Source organism: Siphateles boraxobius, unplaced genomic scaffold, assembly GCF_051911475.1.
Source record: "Siphateles boraxobius isolate OS27281-9 unplaced genomic scaffold, OSU_SipBor_1 6, whole genome shotgun sequence".
In the NCBI taxonomy this organism is placed as follows: Eukaryota; Metazoa; Chordata; class Actinopteri; order Cypriniformes; family Leuciscidae; genus Siphateles; species Siphateles boraxobius.
Window position 1 is genome coordinate 29,055,407 of NW_027509186.1, and position 27,487 is coordinate 29,082,893.

The window sequence follows — 27,487 nt, forward strand, 5'->3', positions numbered from 1 at the left end:
ACAAACAATACGCTGCTAACGTGACAATATAATTCACACAGAAATTGGCGAGGTAAACACCAACCAAAATCTCCCTAGATCCATCTCCTCTTCTTTCTTGACAATTTAGAAGTCATTTCTTTGTAAAAGGCAACTCCATCAAACTATGTTTGCCATCTCAACTACTGCACTCCTAATGCCTAAACCGCACATACGGCAGAATTAATCTTGACAGAGAGCAAAGACCTAAATGAACACATAAACAAATAAGAAGTATACGAGGGGAATGCAAAGAGAGAACGGAGCGCTCTTGAGTCATGATGACATCTCATGGGAGATGATGGGGGCTGTAAGCTGTGCTGGCACTCAGGTGAACACTGCCAAACGGGACTAAATTACAATCCGGCCGCACTGACTTGACTCCGTGCCATGAATTACTCATCTTCCCTCCATTTGCACCCGGCACTCATTTTGCCCTCGTGCAGCATATGTGCTCCATGTCTGAGTGGCTCGCAGACGGTCGGCTTGCGGCTCCCCCTCGGCAGACAGGCGTAATTAAAACCACACTGCTAAATGGGAGCTCAAATGGTTGCAACCTGTTTGTAACGGCGGAACAAGTTTTACTGAAAATTAATCACCTGAGAAAACACCAAACTGCGCTATGATGTAGCTGAAAGCGCTTCGGTTTAGCCGCAGTGACAGAAGGTACTCGGCCATGTCTAATATCGTATGACTTTAAGGACAAAGAAGGCTATAAAATCAACAGTTATGCTCCTAACCAACCCTCTTGTATTGATTGATAACTTGCAAAAGGTCTCTTTGCTTTTTTTTTTATTTTGGCACTTTATTTCATAATGTTGCAGGTCAGACTCAAACCTGCTTCTCCCACATGAGCACCATGGTTCATTGTCCATGACATCTTTATGCTACTTTAAAGGGATAGTTCACCCAAAAATTTAAATAAGCCCTTGATTTAGTCATCCTAGGTGTATATGACATTCCTCTTTCAGACGAATACAATCGGAGTTATATTAAAAATAGCAACTTATGCGAGTAATGTGATGTACTGCTGATAATTACGCTAAGCCATGACACACTACTCTACTTCCGACGTCACAAGTTGCGTAAGTTGCCCTTTAGGCATAAGTGGAATCCATATGTTCGTTTGGCCAGAAGCTAGTTATTTTTTAAATAAGTTTTAAATATGCAGATTTTTCTTACACAAACACACCGCTTCGCTCCAGAAGGCCTTTATTAACACCTCAGAGCCATGTGGAGCACTTTTATGATGGATAGATGCACTTTTAGATTTTATGGACTTCACTGCCATTATAAAGCTTGGAAGAGCCAGGACATTTTTTAATATAACTCTGATTGTACTCGTCTCAAAGAAGAATGTCATATACACTTAGGATGACTTGAGGGTGACTAAATCATGGGCTAATTTTCATTTTTGGGTGAACTATCCCTTTAAGGGCTGTCAGTTTGACACATTAATTAATTGTGATTAATAATAAAAAAGTACAAAAAATTATAAAATATAGAATAAAAACTATCCCTTTAAGCACAATGCATACACTGCTTTCTAAACAACTGTAAATTATAATTGTTAATAGAGGACAACTGTGATGCAATGTACTCATTTGGATGGGACTGTGATGTATTGTTATTTTGGTTTGACTATTGTCATGTGCATCAATGAAACCCACTAAAATAAACTAGATTTATATATGTGGTGTACTTATAATATTACGTATATTAGTAAGTGAAGGAATTAATGAAAGTGAAGATCATACCCGTAGCCAGCTGTGAGGTCACCAAGGTCTGTACTTCAGTATTTTTCCGGATGTGTATATAATAAAGGTTGTGTAATAATTGCCTAATTTAGAATTAACTCATGCTCATGTTTTAGTCATGCAAGGATATTGAACGGCACCAAGATCTGTCAGCGCTAGTCAATGTCAAATATTTTGAGAATCAAGCAATCAATTCAAAGTAGGCGGGCTTTGTTCACAGAAGCTGCTGAGCGCGAATTCTTGCGCAGCGTGACGCTTTAGTTAACGGCCATAAAAAGTGAAAACATTTCATATTTGACAGCTGTTTTAGTATAGAAATGTTAAACGACCGACAAAAATAATCAAGGAAACTAATACATTTTTGTCTAATTTTGCCATTTTGAATTAAAAATAGGCCTATAATTTACATGATTCATGTAATGAAATAATGAGTCCTATAATTTGGGTGATTCGTGTAATGTAATAATTAGTAACTGTCAACGTGAGGGAAAAAGAAACATTAATGAAGCCGTTTTCATCATATTAGGCATTAGATTAATAATGAATGTGTACATATTGTGAATGAATTGAATAAACTTAGTTACCTAACTGTCCTGGTAGCTTTCAGTAAATTAACTTGTTTAAGAAAATGATCCATAAAAGATATAAATATCAGTTGATCCTATGTTTACTTTCTTCACTGACACAGATGAATTTGAAAAGACTATTAGTCAAAGCTCATCTTTATGAGGGGAAAAGACAGGGCAAGATAAGGGGACAGAGAGAAAAAGAAAGAGTTGTTATCCTTTTTTTGGGGGGGGGGCCTTAAAACATCTTAGAAATCAACATTTTCTTAGGGGAGCTAAGTATCTAAATCCTACTGTACAACAGTAGTATAATTCTGTCAAGTCAAACCGAACTGGTATTTTGCCGTGAAGACCTTTGAGTTTGTGTTTTGACATGACGATAAGTTTTCTGCTAATGAAGTGGTTAAATACTCACAAAGTGACTTTCAGAGCGGATCTAGAGTCTGGAGATGAAGTTCATGCATTCGTGTCCTCATATAGGCAAATAACAGCGCGAGCGTGTGTGTGTGTGTGCGTGTGTGCGTGTGAGGTAAATGAAACTGCGCGTCGTCTGTACCATTCATTCACACAGAACATGCAGAATTCTTTTTAAATTGTCTTTTTGCGGTTTAATATTCACACACATTAGTCTATATGGCGATTTGATTTAAAGTGTACTAAACTGCTTTTTATTTATTCATCAAAAAAATTACAAATTCCATGAAATTCCAAAACAATAGTAGGGGAAACACTGCATTCGGTCCAAATGCAATGATTGGATGAACATTTTATGGTACTACGCCTTTCACAGACAACATATACAGTAGGGGTGTCACGATTCTCCAAATCCTTGATTCGATTACATTTTCGATTCTAAGGTCACGGTTAGATTCGATTCTCGATTTTTTTTTTCTAAGCACAGGTTGCTGTTGCTCCTAAAAAGCTGACACCAGTTCATCGCAATCTCGCACATCTCTGTTATTATCAGTGAAGCTGACTGCACAATGAATCTTTCATAATATATAGCCTACACTTTGTTTGTTATAATTAGAGGATTTGCCAGCTTACAGAATTCAGCACTGAACAAAAAGTCCGTTTTGAGCGGTGAGGAGAGTCTATCTTAAATGCTTCTGATTGGTCATAGCGTTCAAGAAATCAACACATATGTCTGTGATTGGCTAAATCGCTCAACGCTGCAAACATGTTATAAATAGAAACTCTGGCCTGTAAATCGTTTCTATTTTGTTTTAGTTGTTCTTGTTGCTTTCCTGCAACAGATGAAAAAAATGTATTAGTTTTTATATGTTTTATTCATAGATATTTCTAGTTTGCGGGCGTCCCGCGAATCTTTTTATTCTCCCGCACACACAGAGTGAGTGCATTACCGCCCGCGCTCGCACTCGGCCATCAAATCTAGTCCCGCGCCGCACTCTATTGCGTTGGGAGTGCACGTCTATAGATCAAGAACCCGGCCCGAGGATAGTGACGGGAAATATCGGCCAAGTTCGGGTTCGGGCATATAATCTAAGTCAGAGGACTCACAGCCTTTCAACACGTGTGTTTTTTTCCCGCGCCGTGATGAGTCGTTCATTGCCTCTGTCACGCGACAAATGAACAAAAGACTCGGAAGGTCAAGTAATTATTAATGTTCCCTGTAAATTACTTTTGACTGCATTATAATGATTTCTTAATTCAGAATATGATCAAGATTTCGTTGGATGTGTTCGGGGAATTTGCCTGTTAAAAGTATAACATTTAAAGCCCCTGAAATGACTAGAAAAAAGATAAGCTAATTTTGATGAACGAGATTGAACAATAGAGTCAGTAATAGAGTCAGTAAAAAGATCCGAACTTTCCATCATGGGCGCGACATGGGGGCGTGGCAGTATCGATGATTACATTTTTTATTCCGATTTTTGAGATTGTGAATTAATTTCGATCGATTTCGATTTAAAATCGAAATCGTGACACCCTTAATATACAGTATGTGTATGTGTATATATATGGTCACCGTGATTTTGCCAAGTAAGACATGGTCCTGGATCAACATATTTTGTTGATCCTGGATCAACATTCCTGTCCCAAAATGTAGTCCTTACCCAATCCTTACCCCTAAACCTAACCCTACCCATAACTTTTCCCTAAAATCAGAGGGTAATGATAGGTGAATGACACTGATGTTTAAGTACTTCACCTTGGTTCTAAGCCTAAACTTGACATAAACTGTAAACTTGTCCCTCAAATCTGATTGGTTAATTGGAAAGTTGATCCAGGATCAACAACGATGTTGATCCAGGAACATGTGGTACTTGGTGAAATCACGTTCACCGTATATATATATATATATATATATATATATACACACACACACACACACATATATATATATATATATATATATATATATATATATACACATACACATACACATACATATATATATATATATACATATAAATACAATTAGACCACTTAACATGGTAATTTTTATCAGGAAGTGAAGAGACTTCAACAAAAAAATTGTTCCTTGAACAAATAGCCTACCCTGCCTTAAATATTGTGTTATTAATTTGTTCCTGTGCAGTTATTCATGAATGACAGAACAGTGTTACCAATTTCTTAGAGGCCTTCTAAAGTGTTACCAATTTCTTAGAGGAAACTGTAGGTAATTTGCGCTGTTATTTTTACTTGGGTTGTGTGAAAAAAAAAAACCCCAAATATGTTCAATTCGGTTTTAAATCATGTCTGTGAAACATGTATTAACCATTGTTGTTATAGTTAACTGAAACTATTAAACATTGTTTTCAGTAATTTGATAATCTGAAATAAGTACTAAAACTACTAACACTAAAGCTATAATAAAATGTATATATATATATATATATATATATATATATATTTTTTTTTTTTTTACAAAAATCACATACAAATAGTTAAAGCTTTAACTAAAATGAAAATGAAAACTAATTCAAAATACTTTAAAAGTATACAGATAATACTAAAATAGCACTGGTATTATCATCCGCAGGGAAAACTGGCCCTGTCCAAATAGCCTACAGGGTTAAAGATTAAGAGGAAATATAATTTATCGTTGTCTTTAAATTTAAATAATTACACTTCATTTACAAGACTGTAAATTAACCACTATGTTTATGAATAAGCCTTAAATATGCTTTATCATATACCTTTAACAATAATACATATGGATGATATCTTAATTTCTCCCAAGAGAACTCGCAAATCCCATGCCACATGTTAGCTTTCTGAGTGGAAACAAACCCTGGAGGCTTTTAAAACGTTACGAATGGATTAAAACAGTCTGTATATATAATGAATTATTTAGATATACTTTGGAGATCCAGAACAATCTTCTGCCTTTTAATTGCCTGAAACACTAAATGAAATGCAAGACACCGAAACATCTGCTACCACACACAGCTACCTGCATGCCAGCTAAACAACATTGAGAAGAAAAAAAACTGTAAATAAATTTAATTGGCATAGAAAATGCTGCTAATCAGATCCACGTGTCAGTATCAACTTACAATCTGCACTGTAATCAAAAGAAAATATAACTAAGAAAGTATCACATAGCAACTTCCTGAGTAAAATGAAAGACTGTTTACCTTAGCCAAGGGTTCACAATTTTCCATCATCAGTTTATCCTAAATTCACACCTTTCCTGTCTAGAAATTAGCTTCCGCCTCACCCGAGGGATCTAAATCCCTATCTGCAGGAAATCTGCCCGGACTAGAAATAGTCATCCGGAGCAGAAGCTGTGAGGTGAGGTCCCAGAATTGGGTTTTGTAAGAGCACTGGGGATTTGATCTATCTGCCTGCTTGAAGCTGGTGTCCTCAGAGCACAGGTGATTGGTCTCTCTGGGGAAGAAGAAGAAGAAGAAGAAGAAGAAGAAGAAAAAAACCTCCAAGTTTGTGTAAGTATTAAACACAGGACAAAAGCCTCTCTGAATCGATTGCTCGTTGAGTCCAGGGGCTTTCTGGGAAATGAAATAAACAAATTGTAGAGGTAGGTATTGCAAAAAGATGTTTGGTTCCTGAGATGTTTAAATTACTAAGTGTTCTTCACCGTGGCATTTGCTCCTCCTCCATAGAAAAACATATTTAGGCCTTGAACTGTTGCCTACTGCTTGTTGCTAGGCTACACAGTTACAGATGGAAAATAAAACACTTATCAAAAAAGAGAAAAGTGCACTTGGAGTGTGAAAGCATAAACTGTGAGAATGAAAGGCTAAATGTCTCGCATACCAGTGACAAAACTAAAAGGAAGATGTGCTGTTTGACACCGGTAAATAAACCTCAATTAAAACGTATGCAGAGGCTTCAATGAATAGCGTGTTTCTCACACACAAAACATTAGTGTTAACAGAATAACAGAGCAAAGAAATTGAAAATGTTCATCTGTTTTATACATATCTGTGTGCTATATTTGTTATATGAATCAATTTAATTGTCTTTTTTGAACAATTAAACATTCTTCTATAGATGAAACATGGATATTAACATCATATTAGTATATCTGGAAATTATATATACACTACACACATGTACATATTATATTACACTTGTTTTTTCATTTTTTTTTCCATAAACACATTTATCCTAGAACACTTTAGTCTTTGAGCAAAACAGCATGCCAGTAAGAATTATTACATTAATGATGATAATGTTTTGTCACATAACCTCTGTTGTGTTGATTTTTTTTAAATTGCAGTTAAGTAAATTTATATTCCAGTCATATTGTAGCAAATGATGTCAAATATATAAAGTTCTGTCATGAAACATAGATGGCGCAGGCTGATAGCCCAATCTGCTTGCAATCACATCATTATCTATAGGGCGCAGCTGATTGGTTCCTGCTGTATCAGTAGCCAATGAGCTCGCTGCTCAACCTTCAAATACTTGGTCAGCATTTTCTGTTAGCAGTTGCAGCGCGCTTTCAGAACCCCTCCACCTTCCCCAGCTCCAGCTGTATGGATCTGATATGGGTAATTAATGTATGCTATATTGTACAGCAGCAGCTTGTCTTACTTGCTCACAGCAGAATTTCATGTTTGTATTGGCAGCAGCAACAGCATAGCAGATCTACTCCGCCAAGACCAAACATATCAACATTTTCATGACAGAAAAACATTCGTGAACTCAAAAGATCCCAATTCCTAAATTCAGAATTTTCACTGCCACCTTCAACATTGGTTCATGTATATTCAAACAATAATAAAAAGCTTAAAACTCACTGAGGCCTGTAAATTCTAAATGCAGCCTCCTACAGCTCGCCATTATGCATGCAGGGAAATTACAAGACACGTGATAATCACTTATCTTCCCCGTACACAACAAACTTGAAGTATTTCACGACACGATCATGCAAATACTTTAAGGTGACCCTTTTCCCCCTAAAAACGCACTGCAGCACCATGTCTTCTCATCAGCCCCCGATGGCAGTTCGCTAACTCATTATTTCCCCCACTGAAAAAGTCAGCTTCCCATAATGAATTGATTCGCGGGGCTTTCATCCCAGCATGTTTAAGCAAAGTGACATTCTCGCACATGTATGAATGCAGCATGACAGAAGACTGTGATATTAATGTGGGCTATGAGAGCGGACATGAAAGAGCAGGAGCAGCAGGAGCGCAGAGCCGGCTCAGATGTATGCGGGAGGGATAGCGGTTCTGAGCGCGCTGGGCTGTCTGGGCGCATGAGGAGGCAAGAGGCAGGTAGGAGGAAAAAGCGTGTAAAAAAAAAAAAAAAAGATGAGATGAAAATAAACAGGACAAACAAAAAGCACAGACTGGGCAAAGGCCACAGATGCAACGAAACAACAAACAACACAAGGCGCCTTCTCAAACAGCAGTTCATAAAGGTTTATGGTAGGAGGCTGGGGGGCTAGATGAGCTTGGTGGTCTGCTCGGCTGCGTGGACTTCTAGCCCAATCTAGCAGCTCAATGTGAACCTAGAAACACAGGAATGTTTGAAATCTAATTCTAGCTTACTTGCTGTGCTATATAGTATATGAAATAGTATGAATTATACAACAAAATATGTTTCAAACAGTAGTGTGGTACAGCATCACAACATCAACAACATAATACAGACTTGGCAACCTCCTTCCATAGTCTGAGTGAAAAAGGATGTGCAACCAAAACTTTTTTTTTTCAAAGGACTATATTTTATTCATCAGGAATTGATTGGATTTGTGAACTCAGTCAACCAACAAATATTTGGTTGGATGGATAGATAGATCGACAAGTTATACAAGATTCAACTAATTTGAACTAATTTTAGGCAGAATTTTTTTTACAGTGTAAACTGATCAGCAAGAGATGTCCAGATATAATCCTGGAAATAAATAATAAATATGGTTATTTTGCATCTTTAACTGATGTACACTGCACATTTTCACAAACCGTAGATCATCTGGGTATGTATCATCTGGATATGTATAATATTATGCTGCATATATATATATATATATATATATATATATATATATATATATATATATATATATATATATATATATATATATATACACTGTAGAAACAGAAAGAGTAGTGTGAGGTAGTTTGCTATTCCATAGTCTACATTCTACATGTACATGTATTAAACATCTACATGTACATGTATAATTTAATGAGAGCAGGAGGGTAAAATTCAAACAAAGGGTTTTTTTAAACGTCACTCCACGTGCAGTAATCTCAGTGGATTCGGCAATAAAAGAGGCTGCACGGTTTGTGGCATTTTTCACATTTGATGATGTTCTTTGTTCTCTAAAAATCAACAGAGGAAACTTCTCTGAGGAGCTCATATGGGGTGACCAAAGGCAACATCTGGCACACTGTTTTCACATCTGATTAGTACAACTGCATCTGTGGGAATTCACAGTGATTTACTCTATGTGGGTACTGTGAAGCTTACTGTTTGACACCATGCTGTTACAATGAATGATGCCTGATAATGAGCCACCGCTGTGTATTTCTTTACAAAAAAAAAAAAATCCTTTAATTGACTCTGTCCTGTCTAAAGCCAAGTGCACACTGGTGCAACATTTTTCTATCCTTTGCGATTGTTGCTTGAAGACTGTACGATATGAGCCTGGTGAGATCTTGAGTAGAAGCCAAAGCAGACCGTGCAACATCAACAGCCTTTGTCACATTGTCACAATTGACAGGGTTAACTGGGTGTTTTACATCATCAACTGGGTCAAATTCTGACACTTCTCAAGCAAGCCATTGCGCTAATTTTGAAGTCTGTCAGTGCTTGATGAAATTCTTCAAATAAACTCAAGGTACTTGTTATAATACAATCAATGTTGAAGGGGGTGACAAGTTACAAGGCATTTAAATGAAATATCATATAGAGAAGCTACAGAAGCTCAACGTCTATTTCTCTCTCACACACATTATCAATTGCTGTCCTTCTATCGGTGCTTCATTACATGGTCAGAACTTCATAGTGTGCCAAGATTCATTGCAGGTAATCGCAATGCAATCCATTTATTAGCGCTTTTCCAGTGTAGTCCAGTTCATGAGCAAATGACACTTTTAAGTGAATCAAAACATACAGTGCAAGTGTAGTCGAATAAATCATTTATTGTTTTCTTCAAAAAGACCCATGACCTTTCGGCGTAGAAGTTACTGTTTTAATAAGTCTAATAAATCTTTCAATAAATTAACTCACCGAATCCATCAGAATGATAAGTAAAAATTAAGTTATGGTTACTTTCAGTGATGGAATATTTTAATAAAATGCATAATATTAATTTGAACTGTTGCAGTTTAATGTTTACCTAAAGTAAGTTCAATGAGTTAATTAGATTCTGCTTATTCGTACCTGTTAAATTACAGCAATTGAACTGAATAGTTTGGGCCCTGTTGTTAGTTTTTAGAAAGTAATATTAATTAAGAGTTGAATTAAATTAATTTAAAACATTAGCTGAAAAACTTTTTCATATGTAAGCAAAATAGATTCATTATAATTGACTATAACTGAAATATGCACATGATGAATCAGAATCTAACTGATCTCTGAATTGAGAGATTGTGAATCAATTCAAAACATACAGCATGACCAGTGTAATCTCATATACAATTTAATTTAGCTTGTGAATCTAAAAATCTGGATTGATAGCCTGCTCTACAATTCATCAGTTCAGGCAATTATTTATCCATGCGGTGAGGGTGTCACACTAAACGATTAAAGACCGTCTGCTCTGCCATCTTTTTATGAAACCCGAAGTTTGTCTCAGAATCTGACCAAAACTGTAGTGTGCATTTGGGCTTAAAGGGATAGTTCGCCCAAAAAAAATTGGGTTACACAAAAGAAGATATTTAAAAAAATATTGGTAACCAGACAGTTACCAACTGTCTGGTTGAGGTAGCCATTGACTTCCATTGTATTTTTTTCTTTTTACTAAGGGAGTCAATGGCTACCGTCTACTGTTTGATTGCCAACATTCTTTAAAATATCTTCTTTTGTGTTCAACAGAGGAAAGAAACTCATATTTGGTACAACTTGACAGTGAGTAAGTGATGATAAAATGTTCATTTTTAGGTGAACTATCCCTTTAAGTCAGCTAAGGAGCCAAAAGCTTGCATATTATAAATGTGCTGACAACAATGCTAGAAAACAAGACGTGTGCCTCAAGTCAACAAACAGTAAGAAAGATCTAAAATTAGCCCTCCCTGGCACTTTGTTCGTAAGGTGGGAAGGACTGCAGTACATTCCTGATGACAAATTAAATCACAGCCAAAGCTGTAGAGCTTGTTTTAAGACTAATGATACACAAAGTCTTCAGTGTGTTGTTTGGCCGGCAGCAACTCCATCATTCCCACGCAGAGCTGCATAAATGACGCTCAGCAGACAGATCCATGAGCCCAGCACCCTCCGCTTTACCTGCAGGCACACTGAGCTCAGCCAGGACATATTGGATAGGCCTTGAAAAATTTCTGAGGAGGAACTCATTATATAGGAAAACATTGCTGCTGATGTCTACATACGGAGCAACGACACATCATCTTTTGTCTGTTCAAAGGGGTTTAAAGCAAATCTAGATCTTTAAATGTCTATCTAGTCCCACTGCAAAAAAAACCCCCAAAGCTGCTAAAAGTGACTGAGTCAACAATCGGATGCGTCCGGCTGCCTGTCTCCACGTTGCAGTCTTAATTGGATTGTTTGGGAGATTCATGGAGGAGATTTCTAGGACAGGGACATTTGAGGTGGCGATAATGGATAACGAGAGGAGAAAAACATCTACAGATGCTGATGTGTATGCGCATTCACATCTAGCAGTTTTCTGAAAAAAAAAAAACATTCTCTACCTTGACACATCTTATAAAATATAGACCCGCCTTGCGGTGCACCTGATCTAGAGCTCTGCTGTCCGCATTGTTTTATATTTCATCAATACCCAGCAGGGCATCCATATATCCAGTTGGATGGTACACTTTTTGCCCTTTCACGGAAACCAGCTTGGCACTCACTTGCACCTATCAATATTAATCACTGATCCATGGCATATCCAATCCCCTCGAAATCAAATAATGCTGAGCCGACCCCTCATACTCATGGACTAAACTTGCAGGCCTGGTCAGTGGTGCATTACAAATCTTGAGAGCCCTCCCACAAAAAGTGATGTCATGAACAAGTGTGGGTGAAATAGAACCCCTTGATGGTTATTTTGGGCAGTTTACAAACATTTTATATTATATTCAAAAGCATAAAATGCTCATAAATGTAATCCATTTTACAGTATTTGTGCATTATATTCCAAGGCTATGTAATTTAATACTTTGTGCTTTCTTATTATATTTAAAAAGAATATAGTAGCAAAACATTTTCACTGTATCTAAATTTTCCCTAGTAGTTAAGAGTATGGGTGAGGTTAGGAAGTAAAAAAAAAAAAAAAAAAAGATTTATTATGGTAAAATGCACACTACTAATCAAAAGATTGGGGTCGATAACATTCATTTTTTTTTAAAAGAAGTCTTTGTGTGCATTTATGTGTCTATCCACATTTTGGATATTGTGAAATATTATTAAAATTTAAAATACCTGTTTTCTATTTGAATATATTTTAAAATGTAATTTATTCCTGTGAAGACAGATTTGAATTTTCAGCATCATTACTCCAGTCTTCAGTGTCACATGATCCTTCAGAAATCATTCTAATGTGCTGATTTGCTGCTCAAGAAACAGTTCTTATTTTAACCAATGTTAAAAACAGATGTGCTGCTCAATATTTTTGTGGAAAACAATAATTTTTTCTCTAGATATTTCGATGAATATAATTTAAAAAGAGCAAATTTGTTTTTAAACAAAACAACTTTTATAACATTAAAACTCTATTTATTGTCACTTTGATCAATTCAATGTCTCTTGCTGAATAAAATATGAATGTATTTTTATATTATGTATCAAATATATTTAATAATATAAATACAAGATCTGTTATATTTCCAAATACTTATGTTTAAAATTCTGCCAATATGTCTTTATGGTATATTCAAACATGCGAAAAATGTGTATAAACACAGATGTTTTATGAGATCAGGCTGCTCCATCACTTTCCAGCCTCTACTGTCCTATAAATAAAAGCTACAAAATGCCCCAAAAATAAACCAGAATAAACATATGCTGCATTTATGCAGTGTAAATGATACCATAATAACATAATACATATAACTATACTGATAACACAATATGTGTGGGGTTATTCCATATGCATGCACTAAAAAAAAACTGTTTTTTTGCCCTGCTTGGCACTTACATGCACCTATCAATATTAATCTCTGATCCACAGCAGCTCCAATCCCCCCGACCCGACCCCTCATGCCCAAAAGACTAAACGCGCAGGACCCAGGGTCATGTTCCGTCATCCGTAGCCGTCCGAGGGCCCCAAAGACCAGACCGAATATCAGATGAAACACTGTGACTGTTTCAGATGGCTAGCAGGTCCCTCGAGGTCTCCTGTTCTCAACGTGAGTGGATTACCCGTCGTGTCTGCTTGAAAGCAAGTTCTGCTCGATCGGTAATCCAAGGTTAAGACGGTTACACCAATAAAATTCGTACATGCTTACTCTGCATGCGGAGAAGTTAGGCGCGGGAAGAAACACAAGAGAACGGCTCTTCCGAGAGAAAACCAGACAAGACTTAGTTCAGCCTGATGATCACAGAAAAGTCCTGAGCGTAGATGAATCCTCTGAAAGGCAGACTCTATCACGCCTCTACTCGCCGTGCATGATGATTTTACAAAAGAGGAGAAAGTGCAGCATCTGTTAAAGGTGCCACTATCGGTGCTTCCATTTAGCCATTTATTTTGTGTTATAAATGGCAATCATCTCTAAATGTCACCCCCTAAAGCTACTGAGCGTTTCAGCAAGACTTTATGGCTTAATTGATTTTTTTGATAGTAGTGCACCCTATCCTTTCTCACTCTTTGCTAGCTCATCAAAAATGTATTACATTTCTATATAGCACCAATTACCTGCCATTGATTTATTTGCTGGGATTTCTAGTCCCGAGCTTTCCTTTGCATGTTAATAATTTGGATTGGTTCATAAAGTATTTTAAAGCGCTCAAGAAAACCTCATTAAGATTAGAATAAAACGGCTATTGGAAAATTGATAATGACAACTGACAGCAACATTTATGAAAGAAAAAAAAACAGGATAAATCACTGTCAATATATGTGTCAAAAAAAATACAGTTAGTTATTCAAGTAGTAATCTTCAGCCTTCAGTGTAACATGATCATTCAGAAATCATTCTAATATGCTGATTTGCAGCTCAAGAAAATTTTCTTATTATTATCAATGTTGAAAACAAATGTGCTGCTTCCTATTTATGTAAAAAAAAAAAATTCAGGATTATTTGATGAATAGAAAGCTCAAAAGAACATCATTTATTTGAAATAGAAATCTTTCATAACAACATAAAAGTCTTCACTGTCAAAATTAAATTTCTACATAGCAATTATAATAAATGTTCTTTATTGGCATCTATGGTTCCATGAAGAACAGTTCAAATCCACGGAACCTTTCCATTCCACAAAAGATTCTTTAACTAACAGAAAATGGTTCATTAAGAACTGTTCACTGAAAGGTTCTTTGGAGAACCCAAAACGGTTCTTCTAGGCACTCTGCTGCGAAAACCTCCCATTGGAACCTTTACATTTAAGAGTGTACCAGCTATTGATATATTTGCTGGGATTTTCTGTGATTTCTTCTATAGTCCTGAGCTTCCCTTTGCATGTTAATGAACATGGATTGGTTCATCAAGTATGTTAGGCGTTCAAGAAAACCTCATCAAGATCAGAACAAAACCACTATTGGAAAATTGATAATGACAACTGACAACAACATTTATGAAGTAAAAAAACACAATAAATCACTGTCGATATATATCCCATCAGAGCATTTCAAGGATGTGTTGATGTCATTCTTATGGAAGGCCGAGGATATTTGTAATCGTAATCTGAGGCACGCACACGGCAAGATCCTGATAAGATTTCCGCTCCAAAATGAATCTCTACGGTAAAAGATCAGGCGAGTGACAGAAAAGGATTTGACAAGCACAACCTGACAAGTGACAATGCCGGCGAGGCACCGCAAGGCCACCGAGTCCACTATCTCCGTCGAGATCTTATTAGGGCGACCCACCCGCCTCTGCACGAGCCCCTGCACTTTAACCTCTTCCCGCTGTCTTTTTTAGCTCACGGATGGTAACATGCATCAGCAGCGTACTTAGACTCTCTCACACACACATACACGTGAATGCACACGCACAGCAGGACAGGGTGAGATGGAGTGAGAACCCTGCAGCTCAGATGGGATACTGTACCTTGGAAAGCGTTGATGGTGGTAGTGGTGGGTGGGGGGGTTGTGGTGAGAACATCTAGATGGAGAAAATGAAAACACACATAAGAGGTATTAAATGAAAGAGAGAAGTCACAAAAGCATTCATGGAAAGACTGCATGTTAGTATGATAGTGATATCTGAAAGAAAGAGAAACATCTCTTTACCAAGACGCCCTTTACACATGGGGTTGACAACGTGTTTGGTCATTAAATCTCAATCGGATACTACCAGAACACATTTAATAGACACAAATCTTTACTTGAAGGCCCCCTGATATCAAAATGCTTTTATATGAATATGTTAGTCTTAAGGTTATGAATAAGCTGGTGTGTTCCAAAACAATGACAAAATTCGCATTTAGGAGAAACATACAGTCTCTAACTTCCGCTAAAACGAATCACTGATTTTTTTGACTTCAGCATCTCATCACATTCTGTCCAATCAAATGCTCTCTAGAATCTAACGTATCATCAGCGGTCGGATTCACTTTCATGGTGCTGTCAAGTAGGACTTGCAGTCTGTGAGGTAAACTAACCGCTATTGGTTATTTGAAAAGGGGGAGGAGCCATTCAATATGTCCAGTCTTAGCTTCCTGTTTCAGTGGAATTACGTCAATCAAATCAAAGTTTATTTATAAAGCACCTTAAAAAACACAGTGTGTACCAAAGTGCTGTACAATTTCAAACGGATTAGATGAAACGATATAAAACGATACGATATAAAATAAAATAAAAATAAATAATAATACTAATATAGACAAGTCAAAGCCTAACGGTCCTTACAAAGTAGCAAAGGCCTCATCAAAAAAATATGTCTTAAGACAAGTTTTAAACATGTTTACAGATGTAGAGGATCTGACAGACATTGGTAACCCATTCCACAACTTAGGAGCAGCGACTGAGAAAGCACGATCTCCTTTACTTTTTAAGCGAGGAATTTCAAGGAGCAGCTGATCTTGGGATCTCAGAGATCTCTGTGAGCAACTAAAATGTATAAGCTCAGAAACATATTTTGGTGCCAGTCCATGCAGAGCTTTAAAAGTATACAAAAGTATCTTGTACTTTATTCTAAAATGAACTGTTAGCAAGTGTAACGAGGCCAGAATAGGGGATATATGATCCCTCTTTTTTGTGTTTGTCAGCAACCTTGCTGCCGCGTTTTGCATCAATGCATCAAACAAAGCTGCGTGTTCCAAGGCACTTCAGTGGGCCTTTAATCTGTATTTTTTGTCTTGGTAAACTACAGATTTGTACATCATTTTCCAACATGCTGTTCTTTTATCAGGTCTTGCGATCGGTTCAATTCATTGAACAATATCCTGTTTCTCTTTCTAAATCCTAGCAGGGGCACTTTAAAACTTTATTGTCTCCAATTGTCCTCACTTCTAAGCCTTATTAGCATCCTTTGGCTGTGGCAATGTTTCTAAAGTAGAGAAATGCAATAGAGAGCAACAGTGCCAGCCCACTTATTAAGCCATCTTAGTTCCGGAAATATTTTTTCCATTCATTTTTTTTCCCCCATGGGGATTTCTTTTTAAAATTTTCATCATAGAGTTCAAAGACGTGAACCAAACCAACCAGCTTCGAGATGAATCACAACATTATAAACTTTAAGCTAATTTAAAAAAGATAAATGTATTTGAAAATGGAAAGGCATAAGACTGTGTACTTAATGGCTTTAATCAGGGAATGAACTACAATCCCATTAAGCATTATGAATGATATAATTTAATTAAAAATTTATTATAAAGATATATATTGTACAGTATATACACACACTACCATTCAAATGTTTGGGGTCAGTATAAGCGTTTTTAATGTATAATAATTTAAATATATAATCTTATGCTAAACAAGGCTGCATTTAATCAAATCAAAATTTAATCAATCATTTGATCAAAATACACTAAAAGCAGTAATACTGTGACATATTATTACAATTTATCTCTTTCTATTTAAACATTTTTCTTTTTTAAATGTAATTTATTCCTGTGATGGCAAAGCTGAATTTTCAGCTTTATTATCCTTAAAAAAATCTTACTGACACAACAATTTTGAAAAGCAGTGTATATGTTTATAAGTTATACAAATAAATTCCCCTATAGCGAAAATGAACAGGATCTTACTTTTGAACCCTGTCAAAATGACAAAAAATGTTAAACTATCCATTAGTGTCTTTAACATTTCGTAAATGATGGAACATGTTTAGGCAACCACTGATCACGTTTTCCGTTTTGCACACTTGAAATTTATTGAAATAATGGCGATACTATATTCAAAGAGTATAACATCACATGGCTGCGAGGTATAAATGCAGACCACTAAAGCATATCCAAATACTATCCGGATGTATAGGGGGCCTAAGAGAGACAATAGCTCATAAATGTCCTGAAACGGAAATGGTCTGTCATTTTGATTTGACATGAAATTGCATGTCTTGACGGTGGAGCATTGTCCTACAAAACACTGTTATTGAAATAGCTGAAGGCAATTTGGCTAGCTATAGCTAGCTAATGTAATAAAAATGTAAAGAAAATTACTTGAATTGAAATGATGGGCTTGCTTCCTGTAACAATATAATAGGATTGCTTAAGTAATGTAGAATTAGACGTTCAAGCAATGATACTGTATAAAATGGGCATGACAGTGGCCAACACAAGCCATGTGATTAAACAAAACACACTTTGCCAAAGGCTTTGTTCAGACAGGCAGCAAAAATCCGATGTTTTGGCATATATGACTCCAATCCGTTTAGTTGTTTTTTTTTGTAGACAGAACAGTGAAAAAAAAAAAAAACTCACAAAATCCGATGTTTACAAAGTGATCCCAACCACATCAAATCCGATTAAAATCAGACTTTTTTTTTTGGGGAATGTGATTGATCGTCATTTTCCGCCATTCAAGACACAACGCATAGGTAACATCACACAAAATGTGCAATATTATCTCCAGCTGTGTCCGAATACACTGTACAATGAATGAGCGAATAAATCAGCAGTTTTGGATGCAGTGTTTGCATGAATGTGCCTCGTGAATTGAGCACTGCGGTGAGATAACGCGATGAACGTGAGCAGAGGCAAAATTTCCAGTTTTCCATTCTCTCTTTCCGCGCTGACAGCTTCTCTCAGATGTTGTATGAGAAAGTCTCATGGCATCTTGCTGACGCTTACATCATTGCTGCAGCAACTGATGTAGACATACCAGATATTTACTTACACGGCCCAAACAAACAGATCAGATTTCATTCCTTGCAAAGTGACAGCCTGGATGGTCAGTTCTAAAGTTTGCATCTGAAAAGCAGGATTTATGTCCAGTGTGAACCAAAGCGGCTCTACACCCTACTAAAAGCACTCAACATGATTCAAATCTTTCAGACAGATTTCCTATCATGCGGCGAGTGTGGAAACTGGAGAAAGAGAAAATTACATTACGAGAATCATTTATTAATAAACACACAGTCATATTGAATACAGCCTTCGCACAATCAGCGGAATAATAGGCTGCTGGCAAATGTGTCCGAGCTATTGTACTGTGGCTGTGCAATGTGACTATCATTTCACTTTTTAACACAGATACTCGGGCGCCTTGCTGGGGAACAGTCGCAGCAGGCAAAATTGGCTGGCTGTCTCCATCACTTTATTGTCTGTGCTCCATCAAAAGATCTCAGTAGGAGCCCAAACACTTCCCAACTAATGATAAAACATCAAGGACAGGATAATGTCTCTGAATGTAGATGCTGGGAGACGCTTCGCCTGATGAAAATATTTCAGGGATTGTGTGCACCGTGACCGATCGCAGACGGGTTTTGGAAATGTCATAGTCCCGTGGCTGAAATTGTGCATGCAGGGGATACCACCAACACAAAGGTCTGAATAGGATGTGGCATGCATAATAGTCAAGCAAACAAGAATTTTCCATGGGCAATTTGCAGGCTGGGTGACTCCTGGCTCACCGTTATGAGCGTCGAGATGTGAATGTGTTTGGACGTGCAATATTTCCATTTGTATGTGAAGGACAGAAATATGAAATTCCAATCACGCGGTGAGAAAATGGACGATACGAGTACTTATCGTGAGCGGGATTGCCCTGACAACACTTTGCGAGATGTGTCCTAGTAAAACCCACTGGCTCTGTTCCATAGTCTCTTAGCAATGCTGAATGTGTTGGATCTCTGGGTAATGGTCCAGATTTGAGCTGAGCTGGCATGAGTCAGGGAGACCTGCCTTTTTTTTGTGTTATTTATGGTGAAAAGATCACACCAAGATACCACTGCAATTACTGTGATACTTTTGATGACAATAACCTTTATTAATTGCATAAACAGGAACGGAGACATCCCCAATAAATTACAGGTGTGACTTTCAGCACCTACGGTACCTGATTTGGGACAGTAAGTATAAATATATATACATACAACAGTAAGTTCTGGATCTCGAATCTAATTGGCTGAGAGCCTTTTTCCAGCCATGCGATATTTTAATAATATCACACAGAAACCGTTTCACAATTTGTAACACTCCGCTTGTTTCTACCATAACAGATACTGGTAGCTTTTCACACAGCGAGCGTCAAAGGTGGAGGAGCAAACCTACTATAATTTTACTACTGTTATTGTCTTATAGAATGTAGTTTTAAGATTTTTTTGTTTATTTTTTAGGCGAGAGTGCAGTTTTTTAGACCTCAAATATGTCTAATGTATATAAACATAGCAGCTATATAAACATTTGTTTAGAGGTTTTCGGAGATGAGAGCTCCAGGCCGTCAGATAGTATTTAAAATATTTGGTATTTTAAATATTTGTTTAAGGGGATCTTTTTAGTAACTGAATAAAGGACAATTATTCATTATGGTTCATAAGTTATTTGTGAAAGAGTACATTTGCTTATTAGCAAATGGGGATTTGAGACCATCCTAATTAGTTTGGTCTTTATTTTTATATGTATATATTTAACACAAATGCATTTTTAGGGAAGAAAAAAAGAATAACAAGATTTTTTTTTTGTTGAAGATTGTTTAAACTGTTTTTGTTCAACAACAACACTGGACTCCACTGATTTTCATTAAATAGAAAAAACAAACAAACAAAAACAACCTGGTTTGTGCTCTACAGAAATAAAAGTCATTTAGGTTTGGGATGACATGAGAATGAGTAAATGATGACAGAATTTAGAAAGAGAGAAAAATACACAGATCACCAGTAAAAATCATTTTACAACTATTTTAAAAATCAATTTATTACTATTATATGAAATATTAAACAGCTCTCCTTGTGGTCCCTGACCCAGGAAAATGAAAAACCTTAGAGTGCATGATAAATGATCTATGCTAAAATATGAAAAGCCTTAAACATACACAACAATGGCTCCCTTAATGTGGTGTATCAGTGCTATTGGCAATGTCAAATGTATTATACTGTCACTGCTGAAATTAAAGAGGTTGAAATGCTGTCTAATATTGTCAAATATACAGTACACAGATTTTATAATGCATATTAGCAGTCTTGACAGAAACTTTGGCTATGTATCAAACAATACAGAGTATCTCTAGTCATTCAGAATGAGGGACAGTCAAGAAAAAACAGGTAAGATTGTATGTGGCAAGCTGTGACTCTGTCTACATTTGTGTTTTAACAAGAGTGGATGTTACATGGGTTTGGTAGAGCGAACATCTCCCACAGGAGCCTGAATATGGAGGTTAATGCTGGACATGGTCTATGTCGATACTTATTCTCTCTCAACAGGCCTTCGCACAAAACATCAAGTGACTAATTGAAACTCACACAATTCCCACTGGGAGAAATGTTGGTTAAAAACAGTGGTAAATAACAGCACTGCCAACATTGATGTAGGTGGAAACACAGGTTGCAGGTTTAAAGGTTTAAACACACATATTAGTATGTATTGAAAATCAAAGAAATAGATGCCATATACCAATAGCCTGAATTTTTATGTCAACATGAATAATGTAAACGATAAATGGTCATAAACTAGATTTAATGAATGCAATTAACAATGAATAAAACTAATATTATATTATTAAAGGGGTGGTTGATTGCGATTTCACTTTTTTCATTTTAAATAGTGTGTAATGTTGCTGTTGGTGCATGAACAGTATCTGCAAAGTTGCTGCACTGAAAGTTCAACGTAAGCAGAGATATCGTCTTTTAAAAATCAGGAAGCTAATGCCTACAAAAACGACTCGAATGGGACTACAACGAGATACTTCCCGGGTTTTATACGTAACTAACCCATAAATTTACATAAACCCTCCCTCCAGAATATGCAAAAAAGGGGGCATGGCCATATTTCTGTGGCTTTGTCGAAGAGGAAGAGTTATAGTGGAAAGCAGTAGCCATGCCGTCGAAAGTGTGTTATTTTCACCCAGCTGTCAGGTCTTCTGAATTCGGGCTTCCTACCGACGCTGTAGTTCCTCAACAATGGCTACAATTTATGTTTGATTATGTTCCTGAAAATTACAATCGTAATTTAGCTCTCTGTGCTGCGTATTTTACGGATGACAGCTTCCAGAATCTCCACAAATTCAATGCCGGATTCAACAAGAAACAGTTACTAAAACATGAAGCAGTTCCAACTTTAAAACCAGAGGCAGCAGTTGTTGGGCCACAACCAGTAAGTAAGACTTAATTATTTTAAATGTATTTGCATGTATAATTTCAGACGTAATGTTTCAGTTTTTATCAAGGACGTAAACAAATGCCGGCGCCGGCTTTTTAGCAGCCCCTTAGTTATGCTATTTCGTGTGTCTATGTCAAACACGAACAAACATTTTGGACCTGAATTTGTAATTATGTACTAATTTTGTAAATGTTTTTTTCATGTATACTTTATGACGTATTTTTTTTTTCAATTTGATCAAGAATGTGCTTGTGAACCAATGCCAGTTAGTTTAGCCAGTTAGTTCGATGCTATTTTGTATGTATAAGACAAACGTGTACACCTAAAGAAAACGATACACTGAGTAAACTAAGTTTTGTGAATAGATAAACGGTTGTTCAGTATATCGATAAAACAATAACTTTAAAAAACGGTTTATTCAGTTATATTAAATGTTTAATCAGGGGAAAACCTTACCTCAAAAGCTAACAAGCAGCAGTAATATTTTCAAGTAACAGCGTATCGAAATTCTTATATAATAATAGTAGAAAAGAATAGAATAGAATAATAATAATAAAAAAATTCAGAAACGTTTTGTAAGAGCCATGGGGAGGTTCTGCTTGACTCTCTTCATTGCCACTTTCTGGGTCTGATTCTGGCTCAAACATTATTTACTTTTGCATCTTTCGCCCGTAAAGGCAATGGGCGTGAAGTTTCCGGACAATGCGTGCCCTACATAGTTTAGCCAATTACAACACACCGGCCCAACTAACCAATCTGAGCCCATTGCCTGTTTCTGAGGGAGTGGTTTCATAGAATCAGGAAGTCAACCGGTCGTTCAAATGACAGAGGAGAAAGCGGCTTACAATAAAGGTGAAATTTATGAACAATAAGGCTTTTAAAAAAAACACACACCCAAAGACATGTTATATTGCACCCCATAAACACAATCATGAAAAGAAAAAAAACAGTAAACCACCCCTTTAATATAATAATATTAACACTAGAACCGCCAGGGGTCGTGGTATACTTAAAACTAACAGAGAGTAAAATTTACCCATACACATGACTACTGTTTTGATATGGCTAAAAAAATGTATTATGTCACTGTATTATGCCACTGTCTTCACAAAGTAATGTCTAGAGTTATGAAATGATTGTCCTGTTGTTTTACGTTCAAGACTATTTTTAGCAGGCTACATTAATCACTGAATATAGGCTAAAGCAGCCTGCAAAGACAACGAGAATTAGAAGGAAGTAAATACATATTTGGGTGGTGTATTATTATCCATTGAGCCTAAAACTGATTACCGTTATCTCAGTGGGTGAAAGATGTTGCCTAGTAACAGAACGTTAAAACATAAGCGGAGCAAAAATTATGAAAAGAAAAGCATTATATAGGTAAATTTGACCAGCTGGCACTTATACTGTAAGTATAAATGCCCCGTTTTTAAACTTGTTTTATCTAAACAATTTTTAACAACAGGGGATTGTAAATAACACAATTTTAGTAAAAGTCAATGACTGGGAGACTTCAGAATCTGTTAAGTACATTTGAAAAACAGCCATGGGTAAATATTACCTTGTGGCGGTTCTAGTGTTAAATTAATATTAAATGCATTATTCGGATACTATATTAAATTTATATTTTTTATAATATTATGATATAAGCATACAATCATACTTGTTTTATCAAGCAATTGAATCATTCATTCAACTAATTGATTCAAATTGATTGATTCACACAGGGACGCCAAATAAATGACTTAATGAGTGAGTCACTGAATCACTCACTCAACCAATTTGTTTAAGAAAACTGATTCATTCAGGAATTAACCAAATGGCTGTTTTCATAAGTGAGTCCTTAAAGTAATTACTCAAATTATTTGTTAAAAATTCTGATTCATCCAGAAACTCCACTACTGTGCGTTGCCTGGAGATGCGCAAGTACATTTTTTATAGTAATATAATATAATATAATTAATGAATCACAGCCCCACATCTTAGAAAATAGGGCAGCAATTGGTTAATATTGATAAAGATGTTGATCCAGGCACATAACCTTCTGGTTTGAATCACATAAAGCATTTCTTATCATAATCCACTGACTGGCAATTCACAACAGGTGAACAGCACCAAAACTTAAAACTAGAGACAGACTAAAAAGCAAACATGCAATTAGCTGGACCAGATTGATTAGCTTCAGCAACAAATTAAATGCACTGCCTGAACTACACCTGCAAGCAAAATTCCACTGTGAATGCTATACTTAACAAATGCAGACACGGTGTTAATAGATACATGCTAATTAATCTGGATGCCATGATTAGTGGGAGAAATCAATTCTCCTGTGAGCACCAACGTATATTTAGATATTTTTGTTGTATTTTAGCACGCTTTAGGTCAACATAAGATACCTCAGATGTAATTAAAAGCTCATATTAACACATTCAAACCTCTATAGCTTTATAAATACTTTCATTTTGCATATGTTTGCTGTTAATAAAGAGTAATGAGTCACTGATGGATTTGCATGATACAAACTACATTTGTATCAAATGCTAAATGCAACTCAGGGGACTGAAGTATGGATAATGAATCCAAATGTACAGTATACAGAATGACACAAAAGGATGGAGCATGAATTCAATGACAAGGCTGGAGACCTTGAGCATCCAATATGACGTGCCGATTCCTTCAGTGTCGCATATTCCCAAATGCCAAATCTCCAGATAATTTACACAACTTCAGTATAATGATAAACGTTGATAAACGTACATGAATTGCATTAAAGAAGTACCTGATCAGCAGGTTTTGCTGAGTGGACCAATCCTGCGGGCAAAATCACCTACCTGGAAAATCATTACAACTAGCCTATATCTTTCTGAAGGAAAAGGACCATGAAGTGAACTGAACATTTACTGGAGAAAGTACTTGCTATAGCTAGACAGAATAAGACTACTCAATGTCCTCTTCCAGTTAAAAGCTCATCTGAAAAAAAAGAAGAAAAAAACCCTATGTGACCTAGTTAAAGAACTGGGACAATTGACTTCTAGTGATAGTGTTTTAGGACTGGCAGAAGGTATTGCTAGGTCTCCGTAGAGGAATAATTTCGGCAATGTTCATAAAAGCTGGTAATGTGTAGGGAATATTGCTTTAAGTTTCTTTCAACTTTCTTCTTGTTGTTTACTGTACCTAATAGGCACACTTCTTTTCACTGTATATCTGTGCTCTTGAATCACAAACAGAGATGCGGGGCAGTCAAAGGGTGAACCTGTAGAAAGGAGGTTAAGTGTCTTGCTCAAGGGCACAATAGCTACAGTAACAAAAATGGCTCTGGAAGGACTTAAGCCTTGGTCTTCCAATTCACAGTGCAGATGTTTCCGGACTGAGCCACCCACTACCATTAGAACCGGGATCAAGTTGGATTTTAACCCTGTAGCTCTTCACCCTGTAGAACACTTATAAAGTCATGGCAAGACATCCCCTGGAGCAGTGCAGTTACATCACATTTACCAAAGAGAAGATATTACTTCCTTTTCTTGAACTGGAGTTGACTTTAGCTGTATACCACAAACTGTATATTTTAAACTAGATTTGCAGGCTAATATTATTTCCCTTTGTCTAAATTTAGACTAGAAACCGGAACATAGGTTATAAAGTCAAGTTTGTACTAACATACAAAGATAATATCTTTAAATCAAACAAATCCTATACTGTGCATTACAATATTAGATTTGTCAGAACATCTAAATTAACTGGTTTTAATCATGTTAAACAATACTATTAAATATGACTGAATCAACCTGACTACATTAGGTTATAACAATGAAACTCATTTTTAAAAGGTCAGGGGCCGTATTCACAAAGAATTTTATTTTACCACTAGGAGTACTCCTACATCACACTAAAATATTTAAGCTAGGAGTTTTCTCTTAAAAGTTATTCACAAGGCCTTTCAGACCTACTCTTAGTAAGGAAAAATGACAACTCCTAAACTAAGAGTGAGTCTTCGTTGCTATGGATGACGTCAATTCTCATGCACGAGTTTCCTTGCAATGATCACGGTGATTGGTTGTTAGATGACAGGGCCATCATGTGGAACATAACACAGACGCAACAAATCATGGAATTACGATATCTAGATATCTCTGTGTCCTACACAAAATAATAATAGTAATGTCATCGAAATGCATATATAATGACATTTTTGTGCAGGCCCCAGTGAAGTGTAATTCTAAAAAGGCAGAGTGAGAGAGAAAAGTGGCGAATTCAATTAAATTAAATTAAGGTAGCCTAATACCCTAATGAAACCGCCACTTGCCTATATAATGAAAAAAGACACTTGAATTAACACTTGCTTGGTTAATTGAGATTCTATTAGTATGGAAGCTTGTTTCCGCCACTGAATAAAATAAATAAATAATAATTGCGACTTTTTATCTCACAATTGCGAGATATGAAGTCAGAATTGTGAGAAATAAAGTCGCAATTGTGAGATAAAAAGTCGCAATTACCTTTTTTATTTTTCATTCTGTGGCGAAAACAAGCTTCCATAGCCTAAATAGACTACTTAAAGCAAGGAAATGTTGCTCCTATTGAAGTAATGTAATAGTTAAATGACGGTGGATTACGAACTCGCCAAAACGGAAAAGAAAGCCTAACTGGACGCAGTATCAGTTACTGCTGCTTGGTGTTGGTGCTGAAATTTTTTTAAAGAAAAATTAAAAGGGAAATTCGACACTGGGATATCAAGTAAAACTAAGCGTGAGACATGGGAGAGGATTTGTTTGCAGATCAATGCAGCATTCCCGCTTGTGTCGCGGACCCCGGACGACTGTGAGAGCCGGTGGTATGCGCTACAATCCTTTGTGAATAGGTCTTAGTGAGTTAGGAGTCCTCTCGACTTCTTTTAAGCTGTACCAGACTTAGGTGCTACTTTTAGGGCTAAAATGCTTCGTGAATAACTCTTAGTGAAAAAAATTAGGAGTCCTAAATTTAGGAGTGACACGCCCATTATTTTTAGGAGTTGCTCCTAAATTCGCCAGTTAGGAGCTACTTTTAGGAGCTAATTCTTTGTGAATACGGCCCCAGATCAAGTAGAAATAAAAGTTCTGTGGAGTTTACATAGACTACCATTCAAAATTGGTTATGAGTTTTGTATTTAAGAGAGGGTTTTCTAAAACATTCAGTAAATCAATAAAATATATTTTTTATTTCTTATCAGACAAAAATAATACCCTGCCTATGTTTATTATTATAATGCCTTTTGTTGTTTCCATCCAATTCCAATTCCAAGTTTGAAAACAAATAAAGTGAATGTCTCAGTCTTTTTTTCTAGCAAATTAACCGAGTCCTACCCGTGCCAGAGGCTTCGGTAACACAGGATGGGTTTTCACTCTCGGCATCTATGCTACAAGCTTATCAAGTTGTGACATGTATCTTTCTTTTTGTAAATTCATATTAGCCTTCAAAACATTTGATACTACATCAAAACAACCCCTTTTGTGAAGGAATGCAGTAATCGTGTAAATGGAGAAAACGTTACACTGCTGCCATTGTCTTGGCATGCACAGTGTTTCTCTAGTATCAGACTACACACTATCTGTGATTTTAGGAAATGAGCATATGCTACAACCTGTTCGGTGTTTCATGAAAAAAAGAAAACCCTGAATGACT

General features: G+C 36.4%; 1 protein-coding gene across 6 annotated transcripts in view; it reads right to left on the reverse strand.

The window, feature by feature from the left end:
- The window catches only part of cadm1b (cell adhesion molecule 1b), a 199,272-nt gene that overhangs the window by 17,658 nt on the left and 154,127 nt on the right, over positions 1–27,487 (reverse strand). For 4 of the 6 annotated variants that reach the window (XM_077208715.1, XM_077208714.1, XM_077208718.1 and 1 more), the window contains one exon: positions 15,178–15,231. The exons of the other annotated variants lie outside the window; for them this stretch is intronic. In XM_077208715.1, the coding sequence (XP_077064830.1) occupies positions 15,178–15,231 (54 nt within the window). The remainder of the gene's footprint in view (positions 1–15,177; positions 15,232–27,487) is intronic. 6 annotated transcript variants of the gene reach the window in all.